General features: G+C 39.8%; 1 protein-coding gene and 1 long non-coding RNA gene across 9 annotated transcripts in view; one reads left to right on the forward strand and one right to left on the reverse strand.

The window, feature by feature from the left end:
* FRY (FRY microtubule binding protein) overlaps positions 1-18,837 on the reverse strand; it is a 463,051-nt gene that overhangs the window by 205,501 nt on the left and 238,713 nt on the right. For all 8 annotated transcript variants that reach the window (XM_086714061.1, XM_086714067.1, XM_086714035.1 and 5 more), the window contains one exon: positions 18,024-18,223. In XM_086714061.1, coding sequence (XP_086570187.1) covers positions 18,024-18,143 — 120 coding nt within the window. In that variant the 5' untranslated portion in view covers positions 18,144-18,223. The remainder of the gene's footprint in view (positions 1-18,023; positions 18,224-18,837) is intronic.
* LOC147584836 (uncharacterized) overlaps positions 1-18,837 on the forward strand; it is a 49,727-nt gene that overhangs the window by 26,098 nt on the left and 4,792 nt on the right. The gene's annotated exons all lie outside the window — the stretch shown is intronic.

Genomic DNA, 18,837 nt, shown 5'->3' on the forward strand with positions numbered 1-18,837 from the left:
GAGAAACTTGAGGCATCACTTCTGTCATCGCTTAAAAATTTTTTTAACAATATCTCACTTTTTCAAGATAGTATAAGCTACTTCTTAAAACTTATTTTAGTAGCACTTACCCAACATTTTATCTTTTCCTGACAGAGTTGCAGAAGGGACCCTTTCCCCATTTCTTTCCATTCACAGATAGTCTTGCCTACTGTGTGAGAAGCCAGACACAGGTCTGTCTGCACCGTGGGCTTTTCTTTGAATGTGCTCCCCCAGAAATCAAAGAACACTGCTGTCCTGACCCATCCCAGAGGGATGTTTCTCCTGTCATGAAGAATCCTGTAAGAGTTTTGAGTATTTCTATAAAAAAAGACAGGTCCCTGTTTGTTTCTCACATCTTGAGAAGTTCCAACCTCCCCTCCCTTAAGAAAATATAAACTCTGAAAGCTCTTTGTGTGTGTATCTACCTGCAAAGGGCAGAGAAAGGCTATTGACTTCTCCCTCAATTTCCAAACAATTTCAGCGTATGCTAGCTACATTTTTACTTTCTAGTCTTTTCTCACTAGGCCACGCTCTAAGAGAAAGGACGGTCCATACACGACAGGGCACAGGCAAGTCTAGGAAAGTCTCATGTATCAAAAGGTGTTCTATTTGTGGAATACAAGGGGCTTATTTAATAAATCATTTTCTACATCTGAATGTTTACTGGCCTAAAAAAAGTCCCAAATGTGTCCCATACAGTAGCATTTCACTAACCTAAAATGATACAAACTATTGCCCTCAGATATTTCGATAACTGTGTAAAGCAGCAATGTTTCCAGAGTTAATACGAGATTATTCAATTTGTTGAATACGTCACCAACTTTGCTTAAGATGCTCTTTTAATCTCTTTTAGTGATTATAGTAGCTTGATGTAATAGTTCAGAGCATGGGCTTTGGAGTCAGAGACTCGAATTTGAACCCTAGGTCTCCTTTATTTACAAACATACAAATTTTACTTAACCTCTGTAAACTTCAGTTAACTTTTAGGTAAAATAAAGATAAATTCATACCAACCTAACCACACAGAACTGAAAGATGAATGGCAGAGAGTACTGGAGAACTGATAATCATTACTGTATTAAAATTCCTTTAACACCATTATTATTGAAATTAGAGAAGATTAAAATACAAAACCCCTTTCATAAAGTTTAGGAGCTGAAACTAAGTTTCACCCATTTTCCGAGGGCATTGGGCACTCCCACTAACACAATTTAAGCTTTAATTTTAGCTTCCTGGACGTTTCCCACTGTAACTAGAAAGCTGTGTTACAGAAAGTAGGAAAAAAAAAAAAACATTATAAGGAGTAATTGCTCTTCTCTCTTAAAAAATAAAAGTCTAACATTATTACAGCGATTTAAATTCTTAATATATAATTTAGAGGAAACCATTTAATTTAATGGTGAGATGTTTAAAAAGACAAAACAAAACAAAACAACTACCAAACTTCTCAAGTCTTGATGCTACAGTGTTTTTGATTATAAGAACGTGTTTTGGCATCATTGACTCAGGGTTTTGATGGCTCTCGGCAGTGAAATTTTACAATTCACACATCTGGTCTGAGTCGTCAAAAATTTTCAGAACTGAATCACTGCACTTTGGATCTGTCTTCAGAACACGAGGAGGGTGAGCAGTGAGCTGCCCCATCACGCGGTGACGGGCCCTCAGAGCAGGGAGCTCTGGGCTCCACTGGTGAAATGCCACCCACAGCACTTCATCCAGAACTTCCAGCTCACAGCGACAGGCAGTCTGAACTACAGAAAAATGAGGTCCAAAATATCTTTATGTTTGACACACATTTTTCTCTTCAGATATTATTCGTTCCAGGTTTGAGTCAACTTTGGAAACAGATCTAAGGGGTGAGGCAGAGAACTCACAGTTCTGAGTACTGACCGTTTGTCCTCAAAAGACTCTCCCTTACACGAGGGGCAATCAGGGACCCAGGGTCTGAATCACCCTGAAGATATATTCTGGTCATTTTGGCTTCCTGTGGGGATCGTTGAACCGAGCCCTCTTGAGATCTGCCTCGGTTTTTCCACAGGTAAAAAGGGACATCACCGCATGACATTCTGATAAGACTGATGAGCAGGACTTGGGACAATCGGAGATTTGTAGAAGGAGGGTGCTCATAGAAACGGACACAACTGTGTTTCCCTTTATTCTATTCAGTTATTAAAATAAATCTCCTTAAATAAAACAATATATGCTGATGTTCACCCAAAATAATGGGGAAAAATTCCCAGATCAAGTGAATGATATAGGGAGTATCTCAAATCAGGTGAAGGTACTAGCAAGTAATGTGATGTGTAGTACCCCATAATATGAAATATGGAGACAGATTCAAATCTGGAAGACTATTTCAGTACTCAAAAAAAAGTGGGTTAGCTGGGTAGCTCAGTCAGTTGGGCTTCTGACTCTTGATTTTGGTTCAGGTCATGATCCCAGTGTTGTGGGACTGAGCCCTGTGCTAAGTGTGGAGTCTACCTGGGATTCTCTCTCTCTCTCTCTCTCTCTCTCTGTCTATGCCCCTCTTACCAACTCACGTGCATGCACGTTCTCTCTAAAATAAAAAAAAAATTAAAACCACAAAAAACAAAAACCAAAAAAAAACCCTTAAATCTCTAAAAACTCTCAAGAGAATCTGTCCTATTTGCAGCTGGCTTTGCAAATTTCAGTGAGGCCTACTTCTTTGCCAAGTCCAATAGTCCCAAGAACAAATCCATTATTTGAACAGTAGAGAGGAAACTTCAATTAAACTTAGCTACAGAGTTAATTTTCATTTTAATTGAACAAAAGAGCAGTTCCCACAGGCATTTTTTTTCTTTGTGAAACTATGGCAGATAGCAAGAAATATAAGATACCACATTCTGTCATCTGTTTCTGGGTTACACTCTATTTTGTTGCTATTTTTGACTTTTTTTGTCCCAGTACACTCACTAACGGTGCATGCTACATCCATTAAGTGGACATTCAGTGTATGTGGATGGCTCTTTCCTAACCTCCTCTGGGACCTTGCTCCATCAGACAGCTCCCCATCCCCCAACGTCACCCTCCCCCTCTCTGTGGGCTCTCTCAGTTATCAACATGCTTAGATCTTTTCATCGTAGTGCCTGCCTTGACCACATATCCACTGTCTTCTTTCTATGCCCTTCTCATCTTTAGCTCTTTAAGGAGTGGTCTATACATCCTGTATTCCCTTCCTCCCCTCTTCTTTTTCTTCAACCACCTGCAATCTAACTTTTCTGTCACACTAAAAATACTCTCTCTAGCGGTCCCAGTGACTTTCCAAATGACAAACCTGGTGACCATTTTTCAGTGCTTTTCAGATCTTTCAGCTGCAATGAGCTTCTCTTTTTTCCACTTGAACCACCCCATTCTTCAGCCTTTTCTCCACCCAACTCTTTAGGCACCCCTTCTGTGTGTCCTTCATAGGCTAGTCTTTCTCCTAAAATGTTTCTATTCCCCAGGGCTATCCTTGGAGACTTAAAATCAGTCACGTTCTGATTTTCTTCTGTCACCACTAACATAAAACTCACATCTCAGACCCTTCTCGGACCCAATCAGGTCACCTCTCATCAAAAAATTCCGTTTGTCCTTCAAAAGTTTATTTGTCCCACTACTCTTTCCCTGTTCACTCCTATGAGAAGGGACAGCACAGTTTCACTCTTCAATAGTCCTTCTGGCATTCTCTAGTTCTTTCCTTGCAGCCAATGTACATGGATAAGTATATATCATTTCCTAAGTAGATCAGACCTTGGACTTTAGAGTCAATCAAACCAGGATATGAATCAGAGCATCAGCCCTGACTACACCACCTTTGGTAAGTTTTATTAAATCTTTGAGTTTCAGCTTCGCTGAAGAACAACGAAGGAGACCACGAGTGTGGTGTTAAGAACACGAATCCCAGGGATAGACAGTCTGTGTCGAATGTCAGTTCCACCACTATGCTAACTGTTTGACTTTGGACAAGTTGTTTAACCTCTGTATCTATGTGAAGTAGGGTAGTAATGGTAACTACCTCCTGATGTTGACATGAAGGTTAATATTATTCAAGTATTAAGAGCAGTGTCTGGCACCGTTTACATAGACTCTATGTAAACACAAACTGTTATTATTTTTACTCACCTTCTAGGGTTAATGTGAAGATTAGTATATGCCTGAAACATGATAAACAAAAAATGATGGTCTGTCTTATTTCTCTTTGTACAATACATAGCATCAATCATTTGTTCTTGGAAGTTGGAAAATACTATCTATGTATCTATCTGTAAGCTATTATCAAAAATGCCTTATAAAACATACATGTTTTATACATCGCTATAAAGCATATATATACTTTACATAAATACTTTATATTATAGAAGTATATATAAAGAATAATATACTTTATATAAAGTATATATATACAAGTTTCCTCTCCACTGTTCAAATAATGGATTTGTACTTGGGACTATTGGACTGGGCAAAGAAATAGGCTTCACTGAAATTTGCAAATTTTGGCAAGCAATGTATGTTTATACCTTGTTAGCGTGATCTGTGGAGATCAAGACTTGTGCTGGTTAAAATGGTACTCAGAAACTATTTGTTGATCCAAGTGCCCATCAAATGGTGACTAAACACACTGTGGTCTATACACTGAATAGAATTCTACTCACTAATAAAGATGAATGACTGATACAAAAAAAAAGATGGATGTGTCTCAAATACACTATGCTGAGTGAAGCAAACGAGACCCAAAAGAGTACATACTGTTTGGCTTCCATTTATATGAAATTCCAGAAAATGGGAATCTACACACAGATCCGTAGTTGCTGAGGCAAGGGGCGGTGTTACAGTCCATCTGCGCGAGGCACAAGGGAACTCATCGGGATGACAAAAAGGACACAAGGGAACTCATCGGGAACTGCATCGGGATGCAGCTGGGTTGTGTGCTGCGGACACGTGTATAAGTTTGCCAGATTCATCAAAGTGTAAGCTTAAAATCCCTGCGGTTTGTCGTATGCAAACTGTACTGCAACGCTGACGTCAAATAAAACTCTTACTGAATGAATGAGAAACATCCCCGAACTGTCTGAATGGCACTGTACTTTCAGGAGACCAAAGCAACTCTGACAGTTATGACTCAGCTTTAGGAATGGGAGCCTCTGCCTAGCTCCAATTCTCTATTGCCCTAGCGAGTCTATCCTGAACATGAACATGGCACTGTTCGCCTTGGACAAGCTCAGAATGTTATTCTGCTGGCTGGGAATCCCAGGAAACCTTGGGCAAGTAGGTATGGATCAAGCCACAGGGCTGATATTTATGAGGTGAGACATCGATCCCAGTGTCACTGGGGGAATGTGGGTTTAGGACACCTTGACTGACCAATCTGGTATGTGTGGAGCACTGTTTCAACGGGAAGGAGTGAGTGCCACACACTTTCTCATGGTGTTACCGACAGGTCAGAAGCTAACAGTGGTGAGTAGAGTGGTGAGTTCACTCAGCGCCGCAGACGAGTCTCCTCTCGGGTGGAACTTGGTCACCCAGTGCCATCATCTGAACCAGCAGCTAGAGCGAACCCTGAGCGAAGAGGGATGCTGTCATTTCAGAACCAGAATTTGCCACAAGGAGAGAAACATTTTCATTTCTGTTGAAGTTCTGCAGTGTATAAGTATCTTGAATTTTTGTTTTCTACATGAGCTAAAAGAGGCAATTTCATCGGCAGCATCTTCTTCGTGATTATGCTTATGTAAAATCCATAACATACCCCATTTCATACAACCAAATAAAGCTTCTTAGTCAAAACTTAAATGATCCAATTACTGTAGCTAAGGAAAAAAAAAAAAAAAAGGTTTGGTTTTCTGGTACAATGAAAGACAAACCCAGGGGGTGAAGAGTACACAAATAAGTAAATCCCAATCCTACTTACCTACTCTATCTTTTACAGTGCTATTAAAAGACAATGTTCTAGGGGTGCCTGGATGGCTCAGTCGGTTAAGCGTCCGACTTTGGCTCAGGTCACGATCTCACGCTTTGTGAGTTTGAGTCCCATGTCGGGCTCTGTGCTGACAGCTCAGAGCCTGGAGCCTGCTTCGGATTCTGTGTCTCCCTCACTCTCTGCCCCTCCCCTGCTCATGCTCTGTCTCTCAAACAATAAACATTCAAAAAAAAAAAAAAGACAATATTCTGGAACTAGACAGTTTGAAGGCTGTACAACTTGTGAATATTCACTGAACTGCCCTCTTTGAAAAAGTGAATTTTATGGTTTGTGAATATATCTCAATCAAAAGCAATACATACATTTTAGATCAATCAAAATCTGACTTTTTGTTGTCTTTGATTCTTGGGCATGGCTGTTGAATCATCTTGGAAAAACCTACTAGAACATTCCAGCCCCACTTCCCCCCCCCCCACTTATGTGATTACAATTTATGAATTGAGTAGAAATCCTCAAAGGCATCATGAAACACCATCAAATAGAATACTGTTTTCTATGAAATCATTCAAGCCGAAGAGTACTAGATATAAACAGTGACGATCAAAGATACCTAATAAAATGACCTCAGCATGACCGGTGGAAATCAAGACATAGGCTGATTAAAATTACTATAATGCTACAGTAAAGACTGCTGCTGCCTACACTTGTGTTAATCACTTTCAGGAATGTCAAAATGCTATATGGAAACACAGAAATATATCACAGTGAATGTACAGATGGGCCTTCAGTGTTTATTACTATGTCATATTATTGAATTTATTATTATTGGCATTTCCTGATACTTTAAAATATGATGGGATATTTTCAAATAATCCTTTGCATTAAAATGAAGTCTCTATAAATAGTAAAAGAAGCATATAATCCAAAAAAAAAAAACAAAAAAAAAACTAGACTGAAAATAACTTGAGGAACAACCTTCCCCTGGTTTTCTGGTCTCAAGAAGAAATTTTAATAAACTTCTCAAAAAGTCACTGGATATAAAAATTATGGCCTTATGAATGGATGAACAGAATTGGATACTATGAAGTTCAACTAAAAAACCTTTTTTTTTATTATTATTACTTCATTATTCTTTGCATATGGTTTATTTGCTCTAAGGTTCAAGTGAACTTTTACTAACATGGTGCATTAAATTTCATTTCACTGCTAAGCGTCCAGCTTAACAACCACAAAAGAAATGCTTTTTGTCTAGATGATTCCGAGAATATTCATAACAAGGAAAACAAACTTTAAGTTGAACAGCATACAAAAAATAAAATTAGTTTGGGAGCTCATCTGAAAGATCACTTCATTCAGCAGCTAAATGAAACCTTTCAACAATTATCTCCAGCTTTAACTACAATACTATTTTGTTTCTGGTTAGGGTGATTTTCCAGATTTCTGGTGAATGCCTTGATATATTAAGGAAGGGCTACCAGGCTGTGGTGATTTGCTAGGAAATAGCTATTTTTAAAGTTATTTATTTATGATTTGGAAAATGAGTCAGTATTTTGTCAAGTAGTGGTTTCTTGGTCTCCTTTCAGGACAACGTTAATTTGATTCTATCACTCTACTCGATAGGGAACTATATCTAGAAATTATTTTTATTCTCTTTATATTTCCCGTATTAGATTTGTTGAAGCAAGAGAGGCCTCTATTTAAAGAGGAGCTTGGCTAAAAACACTAGCTGGTTGTCCTTCTGGGAAGCTGACTGGCATCCACAGTGCAGAGAGGCATTAAAGCTGGCGTTCTGCTATTTACACACCCTTAGTCAACAGACATTTGGTTAGGATAGGAAGATAGGCATAGAAGACAGTGCCGAAAAATCACCGGCTTGATGAAGTATCATTATGAAATATCACACGGTTAAGGTTAGTGAATAGCTATCAGGCTATAAACATAACTAATTATAATAGGTTTCATGATGATCTAGCACATAAAGATACATACTTAATTAGAGGCAGTCATTCTAACCTTCCATTAGTATAGCAGCATTTCCTAATTCACAAATTTCTTAAATATTAAAAAGGTTGCTGATTAAAAGATCTGATATTTTCTGATACCGAGAAGTCTGATGATAACTCAGGTATCTAAAGTGGCGAAACACAGGACCATGGCTGCATTCAGTCCCTGTACGTGTCAGAGGTGAAAAAAAGGGTCTTTTATAACCACAAATAGACTATATCCTAACCTGGGTCTGTTAGCTCATTGTATCTGGTCTAAAATCAAAAGAGGAGACTAGGGTGAATGTGTATTTCACTTGCGAAAGGCCTTGATTACTTAGAACCACAAGTGAATTCACTAAAACTGCTAGAACAACTCATTACATATAGTTTGTTGTTGGTGGGCTACCAGTGGACAAGGTCCCGCTCAACTTCAGGGTTAACCGGAGACTTGTCCTGATGCCAGCCTTGTGACATCAGCACTCAGGAGGAGCTGGAAGCCTGAGACACAGGGCCAAGGAACAAAGGTTTGTCAACAGACGTTACTGCCTGAACCTAAAACAACATCAGCGTGCAGTAATGCTGTCATTAACTAATTGCTTGGCCTTTCCATCTTTCTGCCAGCTGGCCGTGACTGGTATTCGCACAGGCTTGGTCTTCAGGCATATTTCATTACAGATTCATGACGTGTGGTGCAATCCTGGCATCCTGGATTCTTCAAAGACTTGCACAACAAGAAGATATGTTGTGCTACCTTTAGTTTACTTTTGGTCTTACATTAAAACAGAAATTGCCTTGTTTGTTTTATGTTAGCAAGCCTGCTAGATCATGTAATGTTATGAAGTCTCCATTCCAGAACAGCGCAGTTAGCATCATTATGAATAAGTGTCTCTCACCTCACACCTGTGCTCCAAGCTTAACTCAGGGATAATGTCTGGAAGATCCGGCTTGTATCTTGCCCATTAACGACTTTGCAAGCCGGTGCTCTCAAGCAATCCCAATAATAAACCCTCCCATTGTCACATCACTGTTTATCATAAACATGTTTTGAAATATCAGAACATGGGGGGAAGGCGAGCACTGCCCTCTTGCTCAGCCCCAGGCTCTGCTAGAGGACAGGATGAAAGTTAGGTGTGTTTTTTTCCCTTTTCCAGGTTTCAAAGTTGAGAATAAATTACTTGCTCTCTGAGTAAGTCTTGGGAAAATGAGAGCTTCTTGTTCTTTTTGTTGACATTTTATGCCGATAGACCACAGATCTAGATGAAACCCCCAGCCCAATATCCAATTTAGTTTCCCCTGTAGCTCCTTGCAAGGATACCAGAAGCTTAAACCAGAGTGGATTCACTTAATGCATCCAGAGATGTGAATAATTGATGCTTGTATTTCATTTATTATATACATTAGAGCTAAAACTGCACCTGATTGTTAACATTTTATAGAGGAGTCAACAGTGAGGGATCGCATTTAAATGCTTTGTTGGAGGCATAGGCTGGCAACAGGGCTGCGATGAAAAATCAAGTTTCTTGTCTGTTGGCCAAATTAGAGGGAGGAGAGCGGACGAAAGAGGCAGCCTGAGAAGTGTGGTTGAAAATTCTTGAAGGTACAGACTTCCGGTTATAATGTAACTAAGTCCTGGGGATGTCATGTACAGCATGGCAACTGTAGTAACAACACAGTATTGTAGATTTAAAAGTTGCTACCAAGGTAGATCTTAATCATTCTCATTGCTAGAAAAAAAATCTTTGTAACTGCGTGGTGATGGTTGTTACTACACCTATCGTGGTGATCATTTTGCAATATATACATATATCAAATCATATGTTATACACCTAAAACTAATACCAATTTGCCTAAAATGAATTCACCTAAAACTAATATAATGTTATATCATTTATATGTCAATGATATCTCAATAAAATGCGGTGGGGAGGAGGGGAAGAAAATCAGTTTGAACTGACGACTAACTTTAAGAAAATTAGATAGTTCTCTCTCTGAGGTTTGCAATAAATGTAAACACATGGATGGGAAAAAAAGTTCTTGAAATTTTCTGAACTTGCTTTACTTAGTTGAATAATCCAGCCTTTCCCAATTTGGGCCACTGGCTTCACAGTGTGGCCTGGCACGATGATGTTCCTACTTGTTTCTGAGACCCCGACCCTCAAGAACTCAGTACGTTTTCCTCTCGGAAAGCTTTTGAAAACCATTCTGTGTAGGCTCAGCTCAAATCCCTGATTTCATTTTCTAGGTTTTCGCAATTTATATCCAAGTAAGCCTCCAGTATTTTTCTAGAGACACAGTGAGATAGTGGGGTGCTGTGTTCTCTTGTATACTTTCTTTGTTTGCTTCTGTCGCCTCCCAGAGTACAAGTCCCTAAAGGATCCAGACCAGGTCTGCTTAAACCAGCTTTGGTTGTCCTCTCATAGCCATGGAAGATTTTAGGACAACCATCTGATAGTAACAGTGAATGGCCAACAGCAGGCATCGAATCGCCCTGCTGAAGCATCTATTCCTTTTTTAAAAAATGTTTATTTATTTATTTTGAAAGAGAGAGAGCGAGAGAGCGCACATGAGCAGGGGAGGGGAAGAGAGAGGGATAAAGAGACCCCCAAACAGGCTCAGCACAGAGTCCAACATGGGGCTTGATCTCATGAACCATGAGATCATGACCTGAGCTGAAATTAAGAGTTGGATGCTCAACCCACTAAGCCACCCAGGCGCCCCCTCTATTCCTTTGGAATGAACACGGTGAGGAAGTAGCAGGCTGGCCTCCAAAGAAATATACCAGAAGATTTGGTTGGTTGATACCAATTCTTCAATGATGATGATGGTGATGACTGAGCACTTAGTGGGTGCTAAGGATTACACCAGGAGCTCCACACATTCCCTCTATCCCTCTCGACTGTTCTATGTGCTAGGAGTACATCACATTACTCGAATTTTGCAAATGATAAAAAAGGGAGATTGACTGGCTGCCTCCAGGCCACATGACACTAAAGAGGTTGAATCAAGATTCAAATTCAGATCAGACTGAATGAAAAGTTGTTTTGTCTTTGGCTTTATCCATTCTTGTCCATTAAATAAACAAAGTCAAGATTATGGGTGCTTTTGCTTTTGAAAAGCTGGAGAGTCTTGTTTTTGGAAGAGTTTATTGAGAAGGTAATTGCCTGTGACTACAGTGACAGATGCTATATAAATGGAGAGACTCCTAGATAATGAGAATGTATATTCTGAGACTGTGTCCAACTGCTAAGAGTCAACCCACGTCTCCTCTTCACATATTGCTAAGGTGAAGCAGGTGACCCTATCAATGAAAAATGAGGTATCTTTAGATGCCCCAAGGCAGAAGGCTGAGAATCAGTGTTAGTTATACTTAGCAGATTTGAGGGTATCACCTGCTAAGGAGTACAAAGGACAAAACAAAATCCACTATTATCAGTTTAGAGGTTGGCAAAATGACCCTGAGAAGCACAGGTTCTTACAAAGACATTCCTTGTAAGCTACTATATTAACTTTTCTATCTATTCACCCATCTATCCATTCACTTATTCATACACTCATTCATTTATTCAAAAACTACTTACCGTATACTGTATATAAAGCAGAGTCCTAGATATGGGGACCTGCTGTGTGTGTGTGTGTGTGTGTGTGTGTCTGTGTGTGTGTGTGTGTGTGTGTGTAAAGATGAATCAGACACCATTATTGCCTCTAAGGAACTTACTGACTAGTATAATGTTTAACTTTACAAAATCTGTATCCCCCATCCACCCGCCATAAAAATATACATTTTACATTATGGGCTGGTATACATACACATGACTCAAATTTTTGTTAAGCAATATTTACCCTTCATACCTATACTGTACTCTAATATTTTCTATTCTAGCCTACTTTAGTACTCTATTTCAATAAAGACAGTGCAGTTTGCATGAGAGAATGATACAGTGCTTCAGACAGAGATTTATAGGTGTGTATATCCACATTTGCACAGTTGTATGGAGTCAGCAGGAAAGAAACCAAGTAAACCTTTTTGATGATGAGGTACTGAGAAGTACCCCAGGTGGGACCTGGAAAGATAGGATGAAAGACAGCCAGGAGGAAGAGATCAGTGGCCATCTAGGAAGGAGGCAGAGAAGCACAGAAGTGAAACATGGGTTCACAGAGGTGCAGGGGGGAAGAAAGACAGGTGGCCTTTCACAGAGTGAAAGGGTGTGAAATGAAGGTTTCGACCAAGAAAATTAAAGGCCCAGGGTTGTACTCAGGGAAGATTCATCAGATAGGATCAGAAGAGAAAGAATTGGCGACAGTCTTTCAACTCTTTGTTTTACTCATTTTGCAACACCCCCCCCCACTCCCCGCCCCCACCAACCTTGCCACGGGAACTTCTGCTTGCACATGAACCTCACAGTGCAAAGGCCCACCCTCATCTGCATGAGAAGCAAACCAAGAATCCAGCAGAAGACTGGCAGGAAAGTGGACTAAGAAAACTCAAAATCTCACATGCTATATAAGTACTTGGAAATGATGAGTGAAATATAGGATTCTTTTAAAATGCCGAAGTAATAAGTTCACAAGAAATGAGAAGGGAAATTAAAAGCAAGAAGTTATGAGGTGACATGGTAGCTGCCCTGGGAGATGATTACTGGTCTCATTAGCCTACAGGCCTCTTTTGTTGTCTACTTGGGGACAGGAAACAAAGCTGTGGGCCTTTGAGAGGTGGGACATTGGAAATAAGACACTTAAGTCTAGTTCTAAGCAATGAAACAATGGGCAGGGGAAAATCTATCCACTGGCACAGGAAGATGAAAAGATGTTCCGGCAGTCCCCGCCTGGGTTCTGGGTAACAACAACAACAACAACAACACCTTCCCTGAGAATTTGAAATCATAGTCCCAAGTACTACATGAGTTTGGGGTTTGCTTTTATCACTTCTAGATACATAAACTCCCAAGCCAACATAATATTTGGCCCCAGATAATGATAACTCTGGGACTAATCTAAAGGGGACACAGAGGTGTCTAGGTGGCTCAGTCTGTTAAGTATCCTACTCTTGATTTTGGCTCAGGTCATATTTCACAGTTCATGGGATCAAGCCCCAAGTTGGGCTCTGTGCTGACAGCATGGAGCCTGCTTGGGATTCTTTCTCTCCCTTTCTCTCTGTCCCTCCTCCATTCACCTTCTCTCTCTCTCTCTCTCTCCTTCTCTCTCAAAATAAATAATCATTAAAAAAATAAAAAATAAAAGAAGACACACAAAAAATGTATGTTTAAGGTGATCAAAGACATAGAATAGAAACTGTAAACTTAAGAAAGAAACAAAATACACCTAAATAGATTTTAAAAGACAAGCAAACAGCACTCCCAGAAATGAAAAAATACAGTCACCAAAATTATAATTCTTAATGGACAAGTTAAACAACAGATTAGACATAACTCAAGAAAATATTAATGAATTGAAAATAGGCCCGAGAAAATTACTCAGACTGCAGTAGCAAGAGATAAAAATAATAAAAGAAGGGTAAAAAGATATGAAATACAGCATGAGAATGTCTAATATATATTTAATAGGGATGCAAGAAAAAGAGAAGAGGGAAAATGGAAGAATGGCAATATTCAAATAATTAATAACTAAGAGTTTTCCAGAATTGATGAAAGACATAAACCATCAATTCAAGAAGCGTGAGAGTCTCCAACAAGAAAATAAAATAATGCCACAGCTAAACACAGTGTAGTGAAACTGAAAAACACCATAGACAAAGAGAAAAACCATAAAAGCAAACGGAACAAAAATCAATAATCCAGAAATAACAAGTCAGCCAAAGACTTTCCCCCAGCAGTGATAGTGGCAACATAGTGAAATATATCACCAAAAGTCTAGAGGGAGAATAAATGTCAAAGTAGAATTCTATTCCCAGCTGAACTATTACTGATAGCTGAGGGATAAATAAAGACCTCTTAGATAAATAAGACCAAGTGATTTACCACCCACTGACTCTTACTTAAATAATTACAGAAAACATACTTTGAGAAGAAGAAAATTTATGTATTTATTTAAAAAAATATTTTTTAAAGTTTATTTATTTTTTGAGAGACAAAGTGTGCACAAGTGGGGGAGTGGAAGAGAGAGAGAGGGAGACACAGAATTGGAAGCAGGCTCCAGGCTCTGAGCTGTCAGCACGGAGACTGATGGGGGGCTCAAACTGCTGAACTGTGAGATCATGACCTGAACCAAAGTTGGACGTAACCGACTGAGTCACCCAGGGGCCTTGGGAAGAAGAAAATGTAAACAGAGGGAAAGAGTAGGAGACAAAAGGAATGAACATCCCTATTATTTTTTTCTATACTTTTTAAAATATGAAATAAAAATTTTAAAAAGCCACAGATAACCCAAGTTAGCTTAAGACACTTGGCATGGGAAAGGTAAAATAATGGTAGGACTGGGCAAAAGCAAATGCCATCAACTAAGCCCATGAAGTGGGGCGCCTGGGTGGCTCAGTCGGTTAAGTGTCCAACTTGATTTCAGCTCAGGTCATCATCTCACGGTTCATGAGGTTGAGCCCTCACGTTGGGCTCCACACTGACAGCTTGGAGCCTGTTTGGGACTCCATCTCTCCCTCTCTCACTGCCCCTCCTCTCTTTTCTCTCTCAAAAATAAATAAATAAACTTAAAAAAAAAAACTAACCCCATGAAGCAATACTGACTATTGCTGACAATTACTGACTAATCCACCAATATTAATAGATACGACCTGAGCATCTTTTGAGCACAAGGAACAATACTGCTAAACTAGTGAAGAATGTTTGCAAAGAAAAACAAGCTAAAATGTAATTTTGGTAGAATATTTTTCCTTCCTGTCTTTTATTTTCATTAAAGTTAGCTATTTGGATATTGGAAACTCATAGATACAACTTTAATTTTGATGTTGTGTATAACTGATCCCACGCAGGCTGATGTGGAATTTTGAAGAACTTAGTCTTTTGAAAGTAAACTGAAAAATAGAGGTTCCTGAGTATTGCCATAAGTAATAAATCTCTACTTCCAACTTTTTGAAATTTACCCTTACCACTCCCCTACAAGTTCCAATTACATTAAAGACAAAGAAAACAACTTTGTGATTTGATACAAAGCTGCATAAACTCAGGCTTTTAAAGGATTCAATGTCTTTCAAATAGACCTATCTGAGCAAGAGAAATAGTAGTGAGCCTTTATTGGAATTCACTTTAAATGTATTATACAAACATCAAAAATAACACCTCTTGGGGTGCCTGGGTGGCTCAGTCAGTTAAATGTTCGACTCTTGATCTCTGCTCAGGTCACGATCTCCTGGTTTGTGAATTCGAGCCCCGTGTTGGGCTCTGTGTGGGCAGCGTGGAGTCTGCTTGGGACTCTGTCTCTCTCTCTCTCTCTGCCCCTCCCATGCTCACGCTCCCTCTCTCTCTCTCTCAAATAAATAACGCTCCTCTCTCTCTCAAAAAAAAATAAATAAATAACACCTCTTGCTATGGCTACAGAACTAACAAATACACAGTAACATTTTTCGAATCCAGCAGTGAGCCGCAAAATCGACTCACGTGTATTGCCCCGTAAGTGCACAAGTACAAGGAAAAAATTACTAAGCATTTTTCAGCAGACCAGAAACGGATATGGCACGGAAGCTTACGTCTCTGCCAAAAAGTACAGGGGGAAATAAATAGCCCTTTTTAATAAAAAGCAACAATACTGAAATTTGATTGATACATTTCTTGAACATAATGTTCTTCTACCCGGCACTCAGCATCCAGTGGCCTGTCACTCTAGGCCCACAATAAAGATTTGCTGGTGAAAAGGACTTACACTTTTTCTTTCCCATTTTTCCTGTTTAGGGACGTTTAAGGCGTCTCACTGAAAGGAACAAAATTGTCTACCTCTAATTAAAAGAATGCTATGGCACATAGATTTTCAGACGTGACGTTTACTCCAAAAAGAAAATGCCATCCAATCAAATGCCAAGCTGAGTGAAGAAAAAGTTAACCCCAAACTACCCCACTTAATAAAGTTTCAAATAATGGCATTTAAACTATTATTTTGGAAAGAGGGATGGCTCAAAAGATGTCAGGGCCTAGTCTTAGCATCTCTTTAAGCTTTGGTACAACTTCCCAGCTCCTTAGGGAAATGCACTATGACAAACAATTTCAGAGACCCTGATCTGCCACGGTGAAGGAATAACTCCTCCTTGTGCCTTACTGCTCTCTCCTCCTTAAACTCCCCCGTGACCTCTGGACCCAAGCTGGCTTCCCACCCTCCGCCAGGGGAGGGAGTCCGGGCAGCCTCAGAATCTACCCAGGCGCGCAGAGGGTTCACGGGATCAGCACAATTTGGGGCAATGAGAATTTGGGTACTTGATCTTTGGCCAGTTTAAGTTATAGGAGAGCCCTGTGTTGGTTGGTTGTAAGACATTAAAGAAGGTATCTTCACGTGTGGACGTCCACGTAAAGACGCAACAGAGTGTAGAGGGTTCAGAGGCGGGCTCTGAAGGTACTAGGCTTGAGTTCATATCAACACTGTGTGGCCTTAGGCAACTACTTCGCCCTCTCTGTGCCAACGTTTCCATCTGTAAATGGGGATATAAATACTACCTACCTAAGGTTATTGTAAAGGTTAAAGGAGACACTAAATGAAACACAGTGCCAGGCACGTAGTAAGTACTCCAGAAATATTAGCTATTATTAGCAGAAAGAGTAGCAGAAAAATAAATTTCAAAAATAAGTGAATGTGGAAAAGGTACCGCACTGAGGTGTAAATGATTAAAACTATAAAACCAAGAAACATTCCCTAATGGGAAGGTAGAATTCATAAAGATAACCTCCACTGATCTAATAAAAACTTTAAAATGCAAAATTTGTAACTGTCAGGCAACCATATACTTAACAAATATTCTTGAATTTTGTTTCCTAACTCTTCAATTGTGATTCTTACAAAGGTCATTTTTAACAGATGATGTCGAACATCATCTGCTATGTATTTGTTTAGAGACTTGTTGTGGGTTTAACACCATCATACTTAATTATTTTAAGCTCTGGTGCTGCAAAGCAAACCTCTCAGAGTCTTATGCCCCAGGATCCTCTCAGGAGGTACAAAGCCGAGCTTCATAGAAAAAGCTGTGTCACTCTGGATTCCTTGCCTTTTCTCCTACTGGGTTTCTCCCGCCAAGGTCAGAAAACAAGTAATCTGAATCTGCCCATTGGCCTTTCTTCCTTCCTGACTGTCCTTTTGAGGTTCAGTACTCTGTCTTTAGAGCCCTTGTTAGAGCAATTAACATAAGGCTGAAACACAGGCCTTATTTTGTAGCAGAATCATCTGCAAAGAAAGATACTGACGTCCACGGACATTATCTGTCTAATAAGGGACCTAAAGGTAAGTGAGCCGAGATCTCCTGTCCTCCGACTTTCAGAAAACAAAGAGGTGTTTCTGGATGACTCACCAAATAACTTCTTCAGACAATAGATCGCTGAGACCCTACGTTCTCAAACTGGAAGTCCAGGAAGCCACTTGAAGAATGATTTTTTTTTTTCTCATTTACTTTAAAAACAGACAAAAGATTCCGACTCAAGTATAAATGCATGGCAGGGACTCTGAACACAGTTTTTCTAGGACTCACACTTCCTGTTTTTAAATTATGCTTATTACTGTTCAAATGCAGTAATGAAACATGCCACAGAAATGTATTTGCTAAGGATTCTTTTAAAGTTCTTGACTCTCTTTTTTTTTTTAAGTTTATTTATTTTGAGAGAGAGAGCATGAGTGGGGGAGGGACAGAGAGAGAGAGAAAGACAGAGAGAATCCCAAGCAGGCTTCACACTGTCAGTGCAGACCCTACAAACCGTGGGATCATGACCTGAGCCGCAATCAAGAGCTGGAGTCTCAAGTGACTAAGCCACCGAGGCGCCCCTCTCATTTTTTTCCCCTCTAAATCGGGAAACTTAATCGTAATCTTTTAAAAAAATCACCTGTGGAATCAAAAACACCTTTGGAAATCTGGGGGAAAACAATCCATCTTTCCTCAGAGCTTTAACGTTCTACTATATTTAGTATAAAGACGAATTGAAACAGGTGTCGTGGCGCATACTCACCAGAGGCTCTGCCATGATGATGCGAATCTTGCGCTCAGCCTGAGTGGTAAAGTTGACGAATAAACTCTTGAGGACATATTCTCCTGGTTTACTGTCTGGGTCCACGTTGATGGGTAACATGGTTGGCGGCCCTTTCTCTCTCTGTGTGCCAGAAACAGGTGGAACTGGAGGCTTGATATAACCGTTGCCAACTGGAGAAGCTGAAAAATACAACAGATGTTCTTACCGGCTGAAAATAACATCCTAAATATCCAGATTGGCTGTATTAAGCCATCAACGTACGGATATGAATCATATGAAGAATGCTGCATTTGATGTCATAACCTGGCCGTGTTCTTTAGGAATGGTGTCAGGGGCACTTGAGTGGCTCAGTTGGTTAAGTGTCTAACTTCAGCTCAGGTCACGATCTCACGGTTGGTGGGTTCAAGCCCCGCATCTGGCTCTGTGCGGACAGCTCAGAGACTGGAGCCTGCTTCAGATTCTGGGTCTCCCTCTCTCTCTGCCCTTCCCCAACTTGTGCGCTCTCTTTCTCTCTCTGACTCTCTCTCTCTCTCTCTCTCAAAAATAAATTAATTAATTACAAAAAAGGAATGGTGTCAGAATGTAACTATTTTGATTACATTAAGTTTGCAGTATGCCATGTTTGATAATCTCAAAGTATTTCTGGTTATTACATTGCTTTAGGTAAACTATGTTTCTTTTTTAAATTTTTTTAATGTTTACTTTTGAGAGAGAGAGACAGAGTGCAAGTGGGGGTGGGGAGCAGAGAGAGAGGGAGACACAGAATCCAAAGCAGGTTCCAGGCTCTGAGCTG

The sequence above is a fragment of the Puma concolor genome, chromosome A1 (assembly GCF_028749965.1).
Source record: "Puma concolor isolate L17-30 chromosome A1, mPumCon1.1.hap2, whole genome shotgun sequence".
Lineage (NCBI taxonomy): Eukaryota > Metazoa > Chordata > Mammalia > Carnivora > Felidae > Puma > Puma concolor.